General features: G+C 42.5%; 2 protein-coding genes across 9 annotated transcripts in view; one reads left to right on the top strand and one right to left on the bottom strand.

Moving 5' to 3' along the window:
* Nucleotides 1-3,304: 3,304 nt before the first annotated feature.
* Abra (actin binding Rho activating protein) lies at nt 3,305-9,510 on the top strand. Its single transcript, XM_005072624.4, has 2 exons — nt 3,305-4,639; nt 8,922-9,510. The coding sequence occupies exons 1-2, from the start codon at nt 3,969-3,971 to the stop codon at nt 9,397-9,399; spliced, it is 1,149 nt and encodes a 382-aa protein (XP_005072681.1). The 5' UTR covers nt 3,305-3,968; the 3' UTR covers nt 9,400-9,510.
* Nucleotides 9,511-13,903: 4,393 nt separating this feature from the next.
* Oxr1 (oxidation resistance 1) overlaps nt 13,904-19,460 on the bottom strand; it is a 319,071-nt gene continuing 313,514 nt past the window's right edge. For all 8 annotated transcript variants that reach the window (XM_040730328.1, XM_040730327.1, XM_040730330.1 and 5 more), the window contains 3 exons: nt 18,720-18,815; nt 17,055-17,128; nt 13,904-15,779 (listed from right to left, as the gene is read on the bottom strand). In XM_040730328.1, the coding sequence (XP_040586262.1) occupies nt 15,644-15,779; nt 17,055-17,128; nt 18,720-18,815 (306 nt within the window). In that variant the 3' untranslated portion in view covers nt 13,904-15,643. The remainder of the gene's footprint in view (nt 15,780-17,054; nt 17,129-18,719; nt 18,816-19,460) is intronic.

Below are 19,460 nucleotides of genomic sequence, written 5' to 3'. Positions count from 1 at the left end.
AAAAAAAAAGTATCTGGGGTCTGGGGAGTTGGCTCACCAGTTAAGAGCTGCTCTTTCTATAGCACCCTGGTTCAATTCCCAGAACCCACATGGCAGCTTACGACCCTCATGTAAGTATGCATGCATTTTGTAAAACAAAAAAAAATTTTTGAAAATAGCTGCACTGTCATACTCACGACAGAATTATTCACAAGAGCAAAGATATGGGAACAAGTTTATTGTCTCCCTACAGATGAATTCATAAACATTGGCAAAAATATACAGTGAAATATTAATGAGCCTTAAAAAATAAGATTCCAGGGGCTGGAGAGATGACTCAGAGGTTAAGAGCACTGTTCTTCCAGAGGTCCTGAGTTCAGTTCCCAGCAACCACATGGTGACTCACAGCCATCTGTAATGAAATCTGGTGTATGCCCTCTTCTGGCATGCAGGACACTATACTAAATAAATAAAATTGTAAAAAAAAATCCTGTTATTTCTTTGTTATTTTGCTTCACTATATTAACCATCTTACTGCCTGTACATGACTAATAAGTTGCTATCACTCTTAAATATAACTTTTAGAAACTGTTTTATGTATGGTAGGCGGATAAAGATTTGTAAAATACCTTTGGTGTGGTGGCCTTCTAGGGCTGGCTATGAAGATTGACTGCACCTGATTGATTTAGAAGGGAGGTGTGTGTAAATACCATTCATGTGATCGTATAACGACTAAACCAATATTAGTATTTTATGTGTTAGTGTTTTGTCTGCATGTAAGCATGTCTGACACACGCATGCTTGGTGCCTATGGTGGTCAGAAGAAGGCATTGAATATTCTGGAACAGAAGTAAATAGCTTGCTATGTATGTGCTGGCAACTAACTGGGGGGGGGGTCAACTAACTGCCAGAGCATCAAGTCAACTAAACCACTGACTCATCTCTCCAGGCCCAGTGACCAATATAGGTTTAAAACTTCCTCTGTGGTAGTTTGAATGTAACTGGCCTGCATAATCTCATAGGGGGGTGGCATTATTAGGAGGCGGGGCTTTGTTGGAGTGGGTGTGGCCTTGTTGGAGGAGGTATGTCACTGTGGGGGTGGGTTATGAGGTTTCCTATGCTCAGGACACCGCCCACTGTCCCAGTCAACTTCTTGTTGCCTGCAACACTGGAGCAGGAAGCGCTGTCAGCCTCAGCACCACATCTGCATCCTCCCATCATGCTCCCTGCCATGATGATAATGTGCTGAACCTCTGAACTGTAAGCTGCCCGATTAAACGTCTTCCTTTGTAAGAGTTGCCATGGCCGTGGTGTCTCTTCACGGCAACAAAAACCCTAAGACATTCCTCTCGTAGCAAATTTCATAAGTGATAATTATCTGAGGCCCCTGAATCTTATTTCCTGAGACTTTCATCATGAACTAGTTCTTACTCCAATCTTTGTCATTTCCTATTATTTTCATTTTCTTTTCACCACACAATTAGAGAATATGTAATTGCTAAGGACTTGGACCTTGACTGAGAACATGAACCTCAAATTTTATTATAATCAAAAGATTGCTAGCCTGCAGACCTTACTTAAGGGTAGGAATGGCCAAAGGAGACAGGCAGAGGAAACGAATTTGAAGACCTCTGTGAATGTCTGAGGGGCTGCAGTTGCCATCAAAGCCAATCCTCAGAGGAATGAACAGATCTTTTTGGGAGCTACTCCTGCCCCTGCAGACCACCTGCTGTCAGCCTCAGACCTCAGGCAGCTGACTGAAATGGCTGCTAACACATGAAGCCCTGCTCACATCACCCTCTACATTCTTCTTTATCAGGAGGAAATCTGAGCAATCCTCTGCGAGCTGGAAATTAACCCGGTCCCGGGTTAAGCTTCTGGAAGTCTCAGAGGAGCCCACTCTGCCCAGGACCGTCCAGGGGGAGGAAAGGAATCCCACAGAACCCGGCAGTGTGTAATGTACCTACACCGGAGGAGGAAGACCAGGAATGTAAGCTCAGACTTAAATCGTTGTTTATAGTGGTCCCCAGCCCCTGTGATCCTACTTCCCCCTTAATTAATCAAGAAGGATGCTGTCCCTGTGTCTCTGATTCTATCGCAGGCTGTGGAACTCGGAGAACACTTCTGACAGATTTCTAGATAGAGTTTTAAAAACATTCCCCAAATTGTTTGAGTCCTAGGGTGTGAATAACTGACATGATGAAAAACTCACAGCTTTTTTTTTTTTGAGTGATAGGGTCTATCAGAAGAAATTAACTTTCATACTTTTCACAGTGCTCACAGGCAGCATATTCTAATCAGTGGGATGACTGTATGTCAACTTGGAGGAATGGATAGAATTTAAAGCCTAAAGCAGTGGTAAATGAAAAAAATTCTGTTTGTCTTGCTTCAAGAAATTATTCAGTGCCAAGTCCTGCATATTTTTATCTGGTCTAATAACACTGAACAGACTACTGTTTCTCTGTCCACATGACTTATCTTTGTGGCCCTCTTAGAAATATTTATTTACCTGATGTTCTGAAGGTTCAAACAAATGCCTTTGCTTGCTAGCAAAGTTAATATTATTAAAAACAAGGAGGAAGGCATGTTTTCAGGGCTCACTCTTTGGTATTGAATAACCAATTGATGAGTTCTTCCCTGGGGAAGAGGATTTCTCCTGATCTCAGCATTCTCTAGTTGCCTGTAGTTTTTCCTATAGGATTGAGGCTTCATGCAAGTAACATTATACTGACCAGCAGGTTGTACTTACTTATTTAGCAAACACACACACACACACACACACACACACACACACACACAGCATACATGTAGGAATGAAAAAAGAGACCATGAATATGAAAGACATCAAGTGGGGAGTAAGGATACTACATGGGAGGTTTGGAGGGAGTAAAGAAAAATGATGTAATTATATTATAACCTCGAACAGAAAAGAAAATGAGTTCAACTAATAGTCAATCATTGAAAACAAAACAACAGTGGAAAGGAAGCCAAATGCAGTGGTACACACCTTAAGCCTACACTCAGTGGGCAGAGCCTGAAGGTGCTCTAAGAGTTTGAGGACACTTGTACATAGCAAGTTCCAGTCCAGTTAGGGCTACATAATGACACCTTGATTCAAAATAAAATAATTTGGAGGACATGCTTCAGATAGCCTCCATTTATTTTGACTTTATATGGATTAAACAGCTTTGATATTTGAAAAGATTAGAGTAATAATTTCTAAAATAAGTAAAAATAGTTTTTAATGTTTATATCATCAGAACACTTTACTGTCTTAATCTTATATACTAATGTGCATTAATAGGTTTTCTCTCAAAATGGAGTCAGAAACCAATAATTAGCCTTTCACCATCTGGACCTTATTTTTCCTCTGGGCATCTGGAAATGAAGACCTGATTGGACAATTTTTTTTTAAGATTTCTTTCTAACAGTTACAGAATGAAAGGAAGCCCAAGCTTCCAATCTGTCGGGACTTGAATCTCAACTATTATTATCTTCGGGAAGTTAACTACCTCTCACTCACGTATGAAATGTGACCAAACAGCAGTTCTGCTGAGGGCTACAGAGCTTTCAGTGAGATCAAGCCCTTAAGGCTGCGGGACAGTTTGTGCACCAACTGTATGCTCCTATAAACGGTAGGATCATGTTTTAAGGTCAGGGAAAACATAAAGCCAAGCAGCGCATGATGCAATCTAGTACTTTCCATGCTGGCACTTGGAGAAGGGAGGAGGGGACACGCTAGTGTCCTTCGCCACCAGAGATGCCCCTCTGCTGTGATGAAACGGGACCTGTCAGGGTTTAAAAACAGAACACCGTCAGGGAGATGGCACTGCATCTTGGCAAGAAATGCTTTGCATAGTTTCCAGCGTCACCGGGCGCTCCCCCCCACACACCCCGCTTCTATTTAAATCCCAGGGTCCTCTTTCAACCACACTCCCTCCTTAGCCAGTGCCCAGACTGTCAGTGGAGGAGGAGAAGAAACAGGTAGCATGGCTCCTGGAGAAAAGGAGAGAGGGGAGGGACCAGCCAAGAGCGCCCTCCGCAAGGTGCGCACGGCAACCCTGGTTATCAACTTGGCCCGTGGCTGGCAGCAGTGGGCGAATGAGAACAGCACCAGGCAGGCCCAGGAGCCTGCAGGCTGGCTGCCTGGAGCATCCGGAGACCCACCCCACACCCCTAAACCCGTGGTGTGCCCCAGTCCCCAGCAGCAGCGTACCCCCAGACCTGCACCTCCAAAGCCAGACGGGCGTGGAGACGGACAAGGCTCAGAAGCAGCCTCCGAGGTCTCCCGCATCAGAAGGAAAGAGGTGACCAGGACAGTTGTCAGCAAGGCTTACGAGAGAGGGGGCGACGTGACCTCCCTGAGCCACAGGTACGAGAATGACGGGGGGACGTCTGAAGCTACTCAGAGGTCGGAGGAGAACGACGACGTGGACAGACTCCTCCTGGGTCGCGACTCGCCAACGCGGAGACGAAGATGCACCCATCTGGTCTCGGAGCTGACCAGAGGCTGGCAGGTGATGGAGCAGGAAGGGCCCACGTGGAAGAGTGACAGCGTGGACACGGAGGACAGTGGCTACGGAGGGGACGTGGAGGAGAGGCCTGAACAGGAGGCGGCACAGATGGCTGCTGCCAGGATCAAACGCCCCTTGCCCTCCCAGTAAGTGGATATACATCCTTGTGTCTCAGTCACCCAAGAGTGCCAGCCAGCAACAGAGATGCGGAGGGAAGGGATGCCAGATGGAGCTGGTCCTTTAGGGTACATCTCTGGCCTGAAAGGGCAGTGCTAACTTCACAAGTGTTCTTTCTGGTCCACGCCATTACCGTCTCACCTGCGGGTGGGAACTGATGTTGGCACTATTCTTTGGCGCCCTGAGTCCAGCTCTCCCTTAGCATAAAACGAGGTGTCAGTTATTTGATCTTGGTGACCTCCAAAGTGCAGGGTTTTAGTATAACTATGTTGAGGGGCTTTAAGAGAGACAGGGTAATGGCTTTGTGTGCGTACATGCATGCGTATGTACATTCGTGCATGTGCACACATGCATGTACATTCGTGCATGCGCACACATGCATGTGTATGTGCAAGCCTGTTTGCACATGTGAACCCCTATGCCCCTATGTGTGGGTGTGGAGGCCAGAGAAGTTTGCTAGGTGTTTTGCCCTGAGAACCTCCATTTTTATATACACAGAGGGGCATGTTCTCCTCAGCGTCTCTGCGTTTCTGCCTGTTGTGGGATAGGAAGCCGCCGTGCTTCGGCCACCGAGACAACTGGGCACCGACTGTGGCCACCACAACTACCTCCCTTCATAAATATCTCCAACTGGGACCAGGAAATTCACTCTTACGTCCCCTTGTCACACTGAGGCTGGGATCTGGGTGAAGGGCATTACAGACCTTTCCAGTGCCATCCCATTGGAACAGATCATATATAAAACTCCTGGCTGGCTTATTTTCTGTTCATTTTATTACCATTTAATAACTTCATCAAATAGTTACTCACCAAAGGACAGAACCATGACAAAATTGGTTCCCATGTCGTCACTATGCTATGAATAAGCTGTATTCGGGTAAGAAGGCAGTATCAAGATCATGGCATTTTTAGAGTGGACAGACTAAGAATGATATGATGTTTTTGCTAATAAAGCTAAAATTTCCAAGGTATTTTGCCTATCGAATCTGGTACAATTAATCATTTCACCATATTATTAATAGAGGAAATGATGCTGGTCTCTTAAAAGATGGGTGAGACGGTAATTGCTTTGCTGCCAATTCATAAAATATTGTCTTTTGAAGATCAATCTAGAGCAGTGGTTCTCAACCTTCCTAAGGCTGCGACCCTTTAATATGGTTCCTCATGTTGTGGTGACCCCCACCGTAAAATTATTTTCACTACCTCACAACTGTAGTTCTGCTACTGTTATGAATCACAATGTAAATAAATACCTGTGTTTTCTGATGGTCTTAGGCGAAAGATTGCTCGACCCTCAAAGAGGTCATGACCCCACACAGGTTGAAAACCACTGATCTGGACCACTTTCACCAGAAAATTTAAAGCATGCAATAACATATCATATTCAATGACCTAAAAGATCTCTAGGATATAAGAATTTCTAATTTCAATTTAAACCACTTTCATACTTTTAACAATTCGAAATATAAAACCATCCATATAAGATGTTGGTTGGTATAGAAAAGCTATTTTGTGGCATGTATTTTTTAAGTGCTTTAAAATACTTTTTTTTTTTGGTTGTGTGAGACAGGGTTTCTCTGTGTAACAGTCTTGGTTGTCCTGGAACTCACTTTGTAGACCAGGTTGGCCTCAAACTCACAGAGATCCGCCTGCCTCTGCCTCCAGAGTGCTGGGACTAAATGCGTGGCCACTGAGCCTGTCTATATTTATTTTCTAGTTCTTGTTTTGTCCCACTTCCTCTCATTTCAGGGAATTACAATGAAATGAGACTTAGAAAATGCTTCTTTTAAATGACAATGGCTTCTTTATTGATTTATTTCCAAACCAACAAAAACTTATTCCCAAACACCATTGAGCTCCAATACTCAGCACCTAACCTCCTAACTCAAAGTAGAAGACAGAAATTGTACCTCAAGAAACCAGTCTTAGAACACAAAGTTTAAACAAATCGCCTCCTGATGCTAGTATAGTTAGTTTCCTGCCATACTTTTTTCCCTTTATAACAATTACAAAATAAGCACAATGAACACCTAAGGTCATGTGTTCAATTGGTCGCCTGGATGCCAATGGAGTATTTTCATTTGCGTATAGCAACACTGGATCCTTCACCCCGGTGCCTCTACCTTTTAGTTACCAATGCAACTTCTTTACCTGGATTCTTTTCATGGATGAATATCTCCTGGGGTGCTTTTGCCACTACCCAGTGGCTACCCAAGGCGCTCTTAGGTGGCGTCTTGTAAGCTGCAGACGGCGCAGCTAAGCAGCCAGGCCTGCTGAAGGCTGAGTCCACGCTACTTGAGCTCTGGGTTTGTGCTGCTGAGACCTCACCAAGTCACACAGCTACCCTCTGCGTTACCTCACGCTTTGGAGCTGGACGGACGCTCATTTTGAAATAGCCACTAGAATTTTTCCTTAAGGTGGTTTCGATCGTTAGGTTACTCCCGTCCTCATCGCTGTGGCTTCAAGGGTACAAAGTCTGCTCTTGGAAGATTTTTCCAGCCCACACTGGGAAGGTGAGTAGGCAGCTGACAGCAGAGCGGAGACAAGTCGCCTCAACAGGGCTGAGTGAATCCTGGTCCACTTCAATGCGCTGTTGCTTTTAGCGCTGTTTCAGGCTTGGGCGTGGCGATGAACTTGAGTTGTACAGTATCCTGTGCTGTTTTTCCCAGCTAACCTTGCTGCCCGTTTTTCTCCACATTATGAAAGCAAGTGTTGTTACATCTGGGCACTCCCTTCCAGTTCTAACCTCACAGTGAGACCACAGTCTAGGACTAGGTGAAACATGAACATGGGGACTAGTGAAATTTCGCCATCTAGTGGCTATGGTTTCTTTCTTAAGGGTGCCTTTAAACCGCATACAGGCTTGGTGTCTGGCTTGGTAGGCTGGCTGCCTGTCTTCCTTATGCAAGGAGAGCAAACATTTGTCTCCTGGCACCAGGGGGACATGATGAGCCCCATCAACTCAGGGTTATCCCGACAAAACAGAGCTTAGGACCACAGGGACAGAGGATTGAAATACCGTAGAAACAGCTGCTATGACTCACTGGCCCATTTGTCATCTGAGCAGAATTTAGGAAGTTTGTACAAGGACAGATAAACCTGGCCACTCTTGGGCTTAGAGCGTGAATTACGAGTGCCACTCATAGAGATGATTAATGCCTCTTCACATTTTCAGTCCCGATGCTTCCAGGCATGAGGTCACTTAGTGCTCCACAGAATAAAGGTAGTTGCCTTAGGAAGATGGGGTACATTTTTTTGTTTAAAAAAAAAAAGGTGATTAAGTTGGAGATACAGACAGAAGCAACAGAGAAGTTTTCCAGGTGCAAAATTTAGCTATTTGAAAATTAGTCTGTACCCTCTTATAATGAGTGCAGAGTTTCAAAAGCTGGGTCTTACGGTTTTAATAAAAATGCAGTCCAAATTCCAAAGACAAACACACACTTTGAAATACAACCCATTTATCACACGCTGTCCCTGAATGCTGGTGGCATCTCACTGATTTTAGTTTTGGTCTTGTAGAATCCTTCTTCTGCTACAGACTCAAGTAGTATTTCTTAAGAGTTGCACACTGACCTCTTTCCTGTGACAGCTTGACTTGGCTTCAAAGCCCAGCCTTAGCCTCCACTTTCCTAGTATTGTGTTTAGGACATTCTGTAATCTTTCTGGCTTCAGTTTGCTCATCTATACAGCTGATAGAAGTGTTATCCACCTTCTAGATGATTGTAGAGGGTAATGATGAGGGTTTGGAAGGACGACAGCATGTAACTTTAAGTGTTCTTACTGCCACCAAGGGCTTTCTATTTGCACACCACTAACACTAGTGTAAATAGGCTCTCATGGAAAAAAATGCACAAAATTCGATGTATAACTATCCCAATCTGTACAATAGTACCAAATACATGTCTTGGAAGTTACTGGTGTCAGAAAACCTCCGAGAACTAGTTTCCGGTTCAGGAATGTTTATAACATGAAACACATCAGGAACAGATACTTTCACACAGTAAGTAAGGCTGGCCTTGTGGTTTGTTTGTTTTAAACTTGAGTTTAGCACCATTAGCGTTTAACGTCAGTGTTACAGAGAAAGCGTCCTAGGATATAAAGTAGGAATGATAGAAAGCGTTCTCGTTTTTCTGTAAGCAGCAACATGTATTTTATCATAGCGGGGGCTATACTCACACTCGGATGCACACCCGTGGGAGGTACAAAGGGAAACGACGCGTCAACCTCGCTTCTCCCCCTTGTCTCCCTCAGGGCAAACAGATACACGGAGACACTCAGCTGTAAGGCCCATCGGAAGTACAGCCAGGTGGGCAGCCTGACAGGCAGGTGGCAGCAGTGGGCTGATGAGCACATGCAGTCACAGAAGCTCAACCCCTTCAGCGACGACTTTGACTACGACCTGGCCATGGCCACCCGGCTCCACAAGGGAGACGAGGGCTACGGCCGTCCCAGGGAGGGAAGCAAGACGGCGGAGCGGGCCAAGCGAGCCGAGGAACACATCTACCGGGAAATCATGGAGCTGTGCTTCGTCATCCGCACGATGGCTCGCCACAGACGGGACGGCAAGGTCCAGGTCACCTTCGGGGAGCTCTTCGATAGGTACGTGCGCATCTCGGATAAAGTGGTGGGCATCCTCATGCGCGCCAGGAAACACGGACTGGTGCACTTTGAGGGAGAGATGCTATGGCAAGGCAAAGACGACCACGTTGTGATTACTCTCCTCGAGTAAGCCCTCAACGAGTCCGTGGTCACCGCTGTTCTACGGCTAAACAGCGGGTCGCAAGTTCAAAGACAAGCTGCTCGGGAATGTTATCAATATTAAATATTTTATATACACAAATGCCTTTTGGTGCTGTTTCTATGAGGTCACACTATGTGAAGATTTTATAGAGCACTCACCATTTTAGAAGTATACAGACTTTAATACATAATCAGCACATTGATGTTTTGAAATTTTACTTACCTTTTTTTGGCAAAAAATTTGGCCTTCATTGCTGAAATTATTACAAATTTAAAAATTACAGTTAAGACATATTACAGTTAAGAAAGCTGACCTTAGTTAGATAAAGTAGAATGTCACAATGTAAGTCATTTTTAGGGGGAACAATTCCATTATATCGGATAAGATTAATAATTGGACTTTGGAAAAAAATTTGACTGTCTTTTTTTCTTAAAAACAAAAGCCAAAAAGCCAAAAAAAAAAAAAAAAATCAAGGCAGTCACTAGGCTAGTGTGGCCTCAAACTCTAAACTCAGTTGAGCTAAGGACAATGTCAAACCGATACGCCGGCCTCGACCTCTTCAGAGCTGGGACTGTGGGTTTCTATGTGATCACCCCCACTTTCTTAAGTGCTAGGAACCAGGTGCAGAGCCTCCCACCTGCCAGGAAAGTACTTCTCTTTACCAGAATGTTCCTTAGTCCTCTCAAACAGCTACTGCATCACCTCTGGTGGCTCAGGGGAAGTTGATAGTCAGTAAGATGTTGGACTTCCTCTGAGCGGCTCCTTCAGCTGGCTGTCTGATTGGAGCAAGTCACATAGAAACAGATGTCGCCAGTGGTGTTACGGGCAACAAAGATGGCCACCTACCAGGAAAGCACAGTGGAGGGGGAAGGTTCGGGCTTCTTGGTCTTCAGAGAGCTTCACAAACAAGTTTGAGTCTCGCTTAAAGTCTTGATGAGTCATTGCTGCCTCCTCCATTATGCCAATAGGTGTGCGACGAGCAGGAAATACAGAAGTTCTGTGAGGTGGATGTCCACTGGAGAAAATCTTTTTTTTTTTTTTAAATTTTGTTTGTTTGTTTGAGACAGGCTTTCTCTGTGTAGCTTTGGAGGCTGTCCTGGAACTAGCTCTTGTAGACCAGGCTGGCCTCGAACTCATAGAGATCCACCTGCCTCTGCCTCCCGAGTGCTGGGATTAAAGACGTGTGCCACCACCACCCGGCCACTGGAGAAAATCTTATAGAATCACTGAATCTAAAACCTGAGACAGCCGGGCGATGGTGGCACACGCCTTTAATCCCAGCACTCAGGAGGCAGAGGCAGGCAGATCTCTATGAGTTCCAGACCAGCATGGTCTACAAGAGCTAGTTCCAGGACAGCCTCCAAAGCCACAGAGAAACCCTGTCTCAAAAAACAAAAACAAAAACAAAAACAAAAAAACAAAAACAAAAAAACCCGAGACATTTTCCTTCCTGTTCTAACAAAGAAAATTTCACAAAACATAACCTCTCCCCTCTCCCCACCCCACACGCAAACAAAAACACCTATCAAAGAAAGCTTCTAAAATTAAAATGGTTATAATACTTGGTGTTCAATACAAAAATATCAAATTATATCTCAAAATAATAGGAATCCGTAACTGTTATAAAGATAGAAAAACTACAGATTAAATTACTTCAAAAATTGTCAAGAATGGAGGCCGGGCATTGGTGGGACACGCCTTTAATTCCAGCACTCAGGAGACAGAGGCAGATGGATCTCTGTGAGTTCGAGGCCAGCCTGGTCTATAGAGCAAGCACCAAGATAGGCTCCAAAGCCACAGAGAAAACCCTGTCTTGAAAAACAAAACAAACAAACGAAAAGTCAAGAATGATTGCTGCCAACTGAAAATTCCAATACGTTAAAGCAAACATACAATTTTGCTTTCTATACTGTTAGCTAATATTTTTAGCGAAATCTCTTAGGGATAACATGCACATGTTTTGTCACAGTGGGACCCATGTTGGAACTGAGGAAAAAACAACCAAATAATAACTGTTGTATCTTTTGTTGTTTTGTCCGATTGTTGGATTGGATCCCAAAACATCTCCTTTGTGTTTGTTTGAAATAAAACAAAAGCGGAGTTGAATTTGGGATATTCCTAGCATTAGCATCTCGTCCAAGGCTTTAGGGGCTCCCATATCATCTCTGCAGGCTCCGGGATGACATTGTTCCAAGCTCTACTTGTCTGGATGCAAGAATACACCGACAACCCTTTCCATGTTGCATGGCTAAGTGAGATCACATCCATGCTCTGCTTGGTTTCTGTCTCTCAAATACCAATTGCTTTGCTGAATATCAGCTTTTCTCATGGTACAGGAATCACTCTATGTACGCTAGAGTTCTGATGGATTGAGAGCTTTAAGTTAGCTGTACCCCTTCTGCTAACAAAGTAAGCATTCATTAATTCATGTGAATAATTCTTTTTTTTTTTTTGGTTTTTCGAGACAGGGTTTCTCTGTATTGTTTTGGAGGCTGTCCTGGAACTCGCTTGGTAGACCAGGCTTGGTCTCGAACTCACAGAGATCCGCCTGCCTCTGCCTCCCGAGTGCTGGGATTAAAGGCGTGTGCCACCACCGCCCGGCGTCATCTGAATAATTTTTAACCGGTCAGAAACTAGTATCCTTGGAGGGATACTGACTTAATTTCTAGGCTAACCTCAAGTACTTCAAGTTTTCAGAGCAACTTCCCTCATCACATTGCTTTACCTCCTGCTGAGAAGCAGGCGCCATGCCAGGCCCCGACAAGATTACATCATACCTATTCTTTCGGGGAGTAACTTCTACTCCCCAAATTCTCTTGCAGGTAAATGTAAGCAATAGAGAAATACATATGTGTGCAAACTAAGTTGTATGTGTAAATGTTCATCAAGATATTTTGGAAATAAGGGTATTAAGAAATACTAAAATCAACTTTCTGTAGAAATGAGAAGAAATGAGTGGAGACAAGAGCTAATGTCTTATCAGAATGTACTAGAATATGCCAGCTTTTAGTTTTGACTTTTAGGAGCTTTTAAATCACCACTACCAAAGCTTGTAAGCTTTGAACAAAAAACTCTGGAAAGTCTGAACACTCTAGTCTCAAAAAGGAACTTCCTTTACATTCTGGAAGGCTTTACCTAAGCCTGCCATTAACTTTAAATACCTAAGAATTACCTGCCTGGGCCTGGAAAGGTTTCTAAGAAGGTTTTTGTTTGCCTGTATGTTGGTTTCAAAATTTGCACATTATTTACTTTTTAATTTTCTTACCAGGCTTCCATATGACGTTGTTAAAAATGTTTATTTCCCACATGCTGTTGAGTTTCTTAATACAAAGACATTCACAGTGACCTCTCATCTCTTGACGTCTGTGATGCCACTTTTAGTCTTTTCTTATAAGTGGTCTTTTTTTTCTTTAACCTTAATTTTTCTAACAAGTAGAACCGAGTATTCTCAGACTATGTTTTGTATCCTTTTAAAATTGTATTGGTTTTTACTCAAATATCTTTACTTTGTCCCAGCTGCTTTAGGTCCAATTTGTTTTTCTCTTCGAGAAGGAAGCTCAGCGCCCTTTCTGTGCTGGTTAATATTATTTTGATGAAAACAATAACAAAACTTATTTCAAGAACTCTATCTTAAATCAGGCCAATAATCTTCAAGGGCATTTTATCCACAGGGAAATCATGTTATTTAAAAACTTCCTATTTTGGAATAGAACATCAAATGTTTCCTTCAAATTGATAATTTCTTATACTATACCAGGGGCTAGAGTCTATGAATGTCAACACCCACATACTCATTTTTCCTCTTTTTACCCTGCAACTTGACAGTAACACTAGCGAGTTCTCAAGTCAAAATCTTAAGGTTGTTCAAGGAATCATTTACCTGAATTGTGAGGGAGGGGGAGAGGGAGGGAAGGAGAGGGGAGAGGAGGGAGAGGGGAGAGGAGGGGGAGAGGGGGAGGGGATTTTGGTTATAGGTATCTTTAAAGCTGATACCAAACTAGCAGCCAGCTCCTATCAACCCTTTCAATTCTACACTTCATTCTTCACCACTGTTTTCGTTCTTATCGAGGCCTCATTATTTCCCCCTCCCGATTGTACAACAGACTTGCTTATTTTTCCTCCCGTCTCTTTTACCTCCATTAATCTATTTTCTTTTTCACGAAGACTTTTCCTGAGGCACACGTCTGTCCATGCTATGTCTCCATGCTAATATTCTCAGAAGCTCCAAATAGGAGAGTGCTTGGTGCTGGCACTGGGCTCCTCACAGCACTGGGATTCATGTTCCGCACGTTCTACCCTCCCCCAACACTTCAAACCCCTAGAGTCACTGCTAGTGGATGACTCTCCATTTTAAACAGCGGGGCTGCCTCTAACAAACTCAAGCCTCTATCACTTCCTGATGCTACATCCACACAGTGTGCTAATGGGGTACTTGCTTACTGCCAGTCCTAAGATATGGAAATAACCTGGTTATTGAATAAATCCAAACTCATTTGCATTTATGCATTTAATTTTATTTGGTATACATCTCTATGACCTTGTTGTAGTTGAAATCCATTACAGGATGTTTTAAAGATTTATGATTAGTCACCTCCACAAAGACAATAACACTGTTGTGGAAGACCGAAGGAGAAAGGATACATTTATTTACAATTCCCTAAATTATAAACATTTAACCTAGAGTCTATTACCTAGCTTGTAATGAGAGCTATACACAGACAAGGACATGATGTCCCGTGTTTCTGTTCATCTTCAGAAACAACATGTCATAGAACACCAGATTTTGATTAGCATTATGCTTTCTTTAGGGAAGTATCTAGGCTTTTCCCAAAAGAACTAGGTATTTTTAAGTTATATAACTAAAACTACTTAAGCCAACACACGTGGCTGGTAATTCCATTTTTCTGAATAATTTAAAGTGCTATAAGCAACCTGGCAGTCAACACTTTCTGTAAGAACAAAACTGTCTTTGAACATCAATTTACAAGATATACAGCGTTTGTGGGGGACAGCCAAACTGTCAGCACAGAGTCTCTGTCACATGTATAACAGCAGGATTTAGTCTCTGCACAACATGAAGCTCTGAAATTGAACCGACAAAGAGTGTTGCCACAATGGCTTATTGTTGGTTTCCTACAAGAGAAGATACAGCTGCTAGTTTATTCTACCTTTTCGGGGTTTTGTTGTTTTTGAGGCCACTTGACAGAAGCTCGCACATTCACCAAGTCTACTGAGTTACAGTATTGTCTACTACAGTCTCTGCCCTTTCACAAGAGCAGACGCTAATGGTAACTAATAACATATACCACTTATAAAAAAACAAGTTTTTATTTCAAAACAATTTTTTTTCCTTTTGAGCAGAAAAAAAAAGGAAAATGTATTTGGGGAGTTGGTGTGCAACAAGGCTAAAACAACAGAACTGTAAAACAGTATATCTGACACATGTTGAAATATGCAGGTTTTAGTTTTTGTACTTATGACAATGCCCTATTAAGCTACAAATATGTAAATAGTATTACTTGCTTAATATATTACATCCAATAGAATGGTCAGATTCGCACGCTCTGTCAGTTTGTAACTCTTTATCTGATAATTCAGTGATGAAAACATGTGCCCAAACCCGCATATCATGTGCGCTGTAGTGTATGTCAGACTTCTCTTCAAATTTCACTGTCTAAGATGAAACGGAGACAGCTCACAACATGAATAAAGAGAATGCTGCAGTGAATTAGAAAGAGGAGGTCTATGGAGCAGATATTCTTTTGGCATATAGTTTCTCAGAAGAAAATGATAAGCAGGTTCAAATGTCACCTTTGTCAACTCCACCAGATACAAAAGTATCTCAATCCCATTTCCTCAATAGCCCAAGTACACTGCTCTACAAAAAGAAATAATACAGATTAAAAAAAAAAAAGTTGAACAACGGAGCACCATCCAATTAGGAGACTGGAATAACATGAACTGAAAATGTGGTGGCCTCTATGATCAAGATGCTGTAATATGCCCATCAAAACTCCACCCAGCTGTTGCACTACAGGGACCCAGGCCATGGTGTAAACAAAAGAACTCTGGGACAGAAACATGATTTGAAAAATAAACTCCAAAATTATAGCAAAGCGACTGACTTGAAATCACGAACAACATGTTAATTGTATTGCTTCTTGAACATTCCAAACCATGCTTTGTCCGTTCAGGTTTGGGCCGACGTCCTGCTAAGACCGAGACACTGCATTTACTCAAAAGCCCAGATTTCAATGTCTTGGATAAAGAAATCTTCCTTCTTAGAAAGTGTGTGATTCCCAAACGTTTTACAAGAATGGCTTCGTCCATGGTAGAGATCCCCATCAAGCCAAAGGGCAAATTCTCCTCTGAAACACATCAAGACAGCTATTGGCACTCTGAGTCTAGACTATACAGTAATTAATTAGGCTTTTCAGTGTCCACTAACTCCAGGACCATGAACTTCTCTAAACCTTCCGCTACTATTCCTTTTCCTAATGACATAGAAGCAAGAACTTTGTTTTTCATTCCATTATAAAATCATTAAGGAATAAGTTAAACACACTAAAATTTACTTCAGATACAGTTAGCTTTTGGCATTTGGTATAAGTATTTCTTTACTATTTTATATTTTATTATTTTCTCAGGGCAGTGCTAGCGACTGAATTTTACACGAGCACTCCATCATTGAACTGCATCCCCAGGCATTCTCCTAGTTGTACAGTTTTAATCTGGTTCTCATGCAGGTGGTAAAATTCTTATCATCTATGATAAAATGAAGGTTAATGACACAGGCATGGCAAAAGCAGCTTATTTATTCTACACGCTTGAGAAGAAATATGCTGCTATGAAAAACAGTATCCGCACGAGCAACTCGAGTCTCTGTTGAGTTACTTCTCTGGCATGCTGTCTGAGAAAACAATGCTAGTAGCTTTTGGTAGCAAGCCACAGAGAAAGACTAAATGGATGAGAGATGTGACCCTGGATGCTTTGTCAAGCACTGCGAAAGACACAGAAGCCAGGTGTGAGAGGATTGTGTGAGCATTGCTTGACAAGAACACACTACAAAGGTGACAGAGGAGGCTACCTTTACACATCACAAGACGAAACAAAATCAGGATATCAGAATATTTAAAAAGGGGCTTTTCATATCAATGTTATGTTAAAAGAGTAAAATAAATGGGCTCATACTACTGAAGAGAAACAAAACCCTGAACATGGCATCACTAAATCTTACTACAGAAAGATAAAGTTTTACAATTGTCTGAAATACAGATTCAAATTGTGATCACAGAAAAACTGAAGAAAAGAATAGATTTTTGTCCTATACGATGAAAGAGAAGCAGACTATCATGCATACTTGAAGAGTCAAGACAGTAAAAGATTTAGAGTAGTTAAATTTCAACTTTCAAAGATTCAATGCACCTAAAGCAAACGATAGGTCTTAATGGAAATCAGCTAGCCAGCATCTTAACATGAGGGAAAAAAAAAATACTTTACCAACTCTATAAAATATCCTACTAAGTACCTTAAAAGCATAATTTGCAATAATAAACAAGTTTAGATTCTAATGTCAAAATTTCCAATTTTGTAAATAACCTAACACATTAAGACTCTCACAGTGAAATGCTCACGAGACTTACCCTCCACCGCCGAATGCTAATGAGTCCATGTCTCCTTTGATAAAAAACATATTATCTCCCGTCCACTTAAAGACCTGCACGAAGGAAACAAACATGTAGAATATACAGTTGAAAACTGTCCCCAATTAGTCCCCCCAGACTCAGGAATCCACACGACAGACACAGCAGCATCGCAGCTGGGCAGGGAAGGCTCCAGGCCTTTGGCCGTCAGTGTTTCTGATTCATTTGAAAGCACTGGGCGACTGCTCCTCACTCTCCACTCCTACGCCTCGACGTAACCCTTCACACACACACTTCTCTCTTCTGACGTGAGCCCTGCTCATAAATGTTTGAGAACTGCTACAGGGCCAAGATCTTTTCTGTGAGCTCAAATTTCCTGTTCTTAGACTCACAATGCTTATGGTTTTCCAAATTAAAACCCTTGAGAAATCTGAGGAGAAAACTAGACATGAGCAGGCTTGTGTCTGTATATTTTAGACATGCATACGTGCAGGCATGGGTTTGTGCCATAAACTCATTGTTGAGGGTAAGGACCAGACATCAGGCCTCTCCCTCTACAGCTCACAGCCCTATGGCGTTGGGGCAGGGTCTCTCAGTAAACCAGAGGCTCAGCAGTTTAGCTGGCCACCATGCTGTCAGGACAGGCCACCTGTCACAGTCCTCTACTGCTGAGACTAGAAGCACAGGAGGCCAAGCCCAGCTTTTGTGAATGCTGGGGGTGCAAACACAGGCACTCATGATTGAGTAGGGTCTTAACCAACCGCCTGTTTCTTTAGCCCCACCATCACATTCCTATGTATTTAATTCTAATATTCCGTAAGAATTTTATCTAAACTAATTAGTATAGCCCTAGGGCTTCATCTGTATCATGTATTTCAATACGACTGCATATGCCCTTATACACACACGCGTGCGCACACACACGTGCGTGCACATCTATCTCAATCTAGTTTTTTATTTTTATTTACTCTTTGTGTATTAGGTCATGAAACTCATAGAGAATAGACACTCTGGCTCAGGCTCCTTCCCATTAGTTCTCACGGTGTGCTTCTCTTGGTAGAGCAATCTGGAAGTTAAGTTAAATCCAGCTTCCTTTCTCTTTGGCTTCTTTTAAAACATCCCTTTCCTTTCCCTTCTCTGGAAGCTAGCTCACAGCGGTTAATGCGCTCATATACGCTCACTCTCTTCTCAAGAATCTTGTCCTAAGTTTGCTGCGTCCAACAATGCCAACTGCCTGCTGGCTGATACTGTAATCTTCCAGTTTTAGGATGGAGACATTTGGTGGGCTGTTCCTTTATGAGCAGGATTCATCCCCTGATGCTTACAGTAGTCTTCCTGCAGACCTGCATATGTGTCAAAAGGAACACCTCCATGTTTCCTGAAAGCTAGGACAGCTTCCTCTTCCCCTTTTTGATTGCCATTTCGGCAGTTACTGGAACACTCACTGTTGTGGTTGCAAGTTTCAATAAGGTTTCCACATTTCAGTTGCACATAATGAACAGATTGTCACATTTCTCTCATGCTATAGGTAACATAAAAAGCTTTGATCATAAGCACAAATGCAGACGAAGTCTGTAGCGACTAATCTATCAGTTGATAAGCTCTACTGAGTTTTCATAGTATTTCCTTTTTCTATACTTGCAATGTGAACATAACTTTTCTTACCTCGAATTCTGGACAGAATGTAAAAACAAAGGTTTCTCCAGTACCGTAAAAGCCATCACTTACTTTAAATGGCTCAGATGCTAGTGCACCAAAGACCTGAGGATAAAAGGGGCGTGGTCAGTGACACAGCTTCTAATGTATTTCATCTGCTCTACCCTCCAACACATACGGTCGACACAATGAAAGAAACAGTAGTTTTCACAACTTCTCCTTAAGGGGAAATGACAAGTTCCTGTGCATGTCACATTCCCATCCAGTATAAAGTAGAGAAAAGATTTCCCCTGGCTTTGAAGTCTAGAGAGATACAGTGATTACACTGAGGACAAAATGCACAGTCTATATGTGGTATGTGCATGCCCCTACTGGATCACAGTGTGGAGACATCTAGAAGTCCTTCGGTGCAGTTAAATACCTTTGATTTTCCCCTTCCTGCATCATTACACAGAAAACACCCGAAGGGCACACTCTGAATGACCTTGACGTTGAAAGCCTACATTGTATACCCTAATAAAGACCAAATGAAGACAAAACTGGACTATTTCAGTGCTCTGAGCCTAAGTTTCCATATCAGGAAAGGCCAGTGTAGCACTTGAGATAGATCTTTATCGTTACCATGTCTAACATTCTACCTTTACAGTATTAATTTTAAAAACTCATCTAGGTTATTTTATTTAGAAGAATGTACACAGAATATAAATGTGTAGTTCAATTAAAACTGCCATAAAGTCCCACGTACAGGTG

Source organism: Mesocricetus auratus, unplaced genomic scaffold (assembly GCF_017639785.1).
Source record: "Mesocricetus auratus isolate SY011 unplaced genomic scaffold, BCM_Maur_2.0 Super-Scaffold_100023, whole genome shotgun sequence".
Classification (NCBI taxonomy): domain Eukaryota; kingdom Metazoa; phylum Chordata; class Mammalia; order Rodentia; family Cricetidae; genus Mesocricetus; species Mesocricetus auratus.
The sequence above is the reverse complement of the archived record's forward strand: the minus strand, read 5'-3'. Positions and strand labels throughout refer to the sequence as shown.

Excerpts from the sequence above, each read along its gene's own strand:
- Abra (XM_005072624.4), top strand. The coding sequence starts at position 3,969 with ATGGCTCCTGGAGAAAAGGAGAGAGGGGAGGGACCAGCCAAGAGCGCC. Across the intron at positions 4,640-8,921 it reads AAACGCCCCTTGCCCTCCCA|GGCAAACAGATACACGGAGA; the intron begins GTAAGTGGATAT and ends TGTCTCCCTCAG.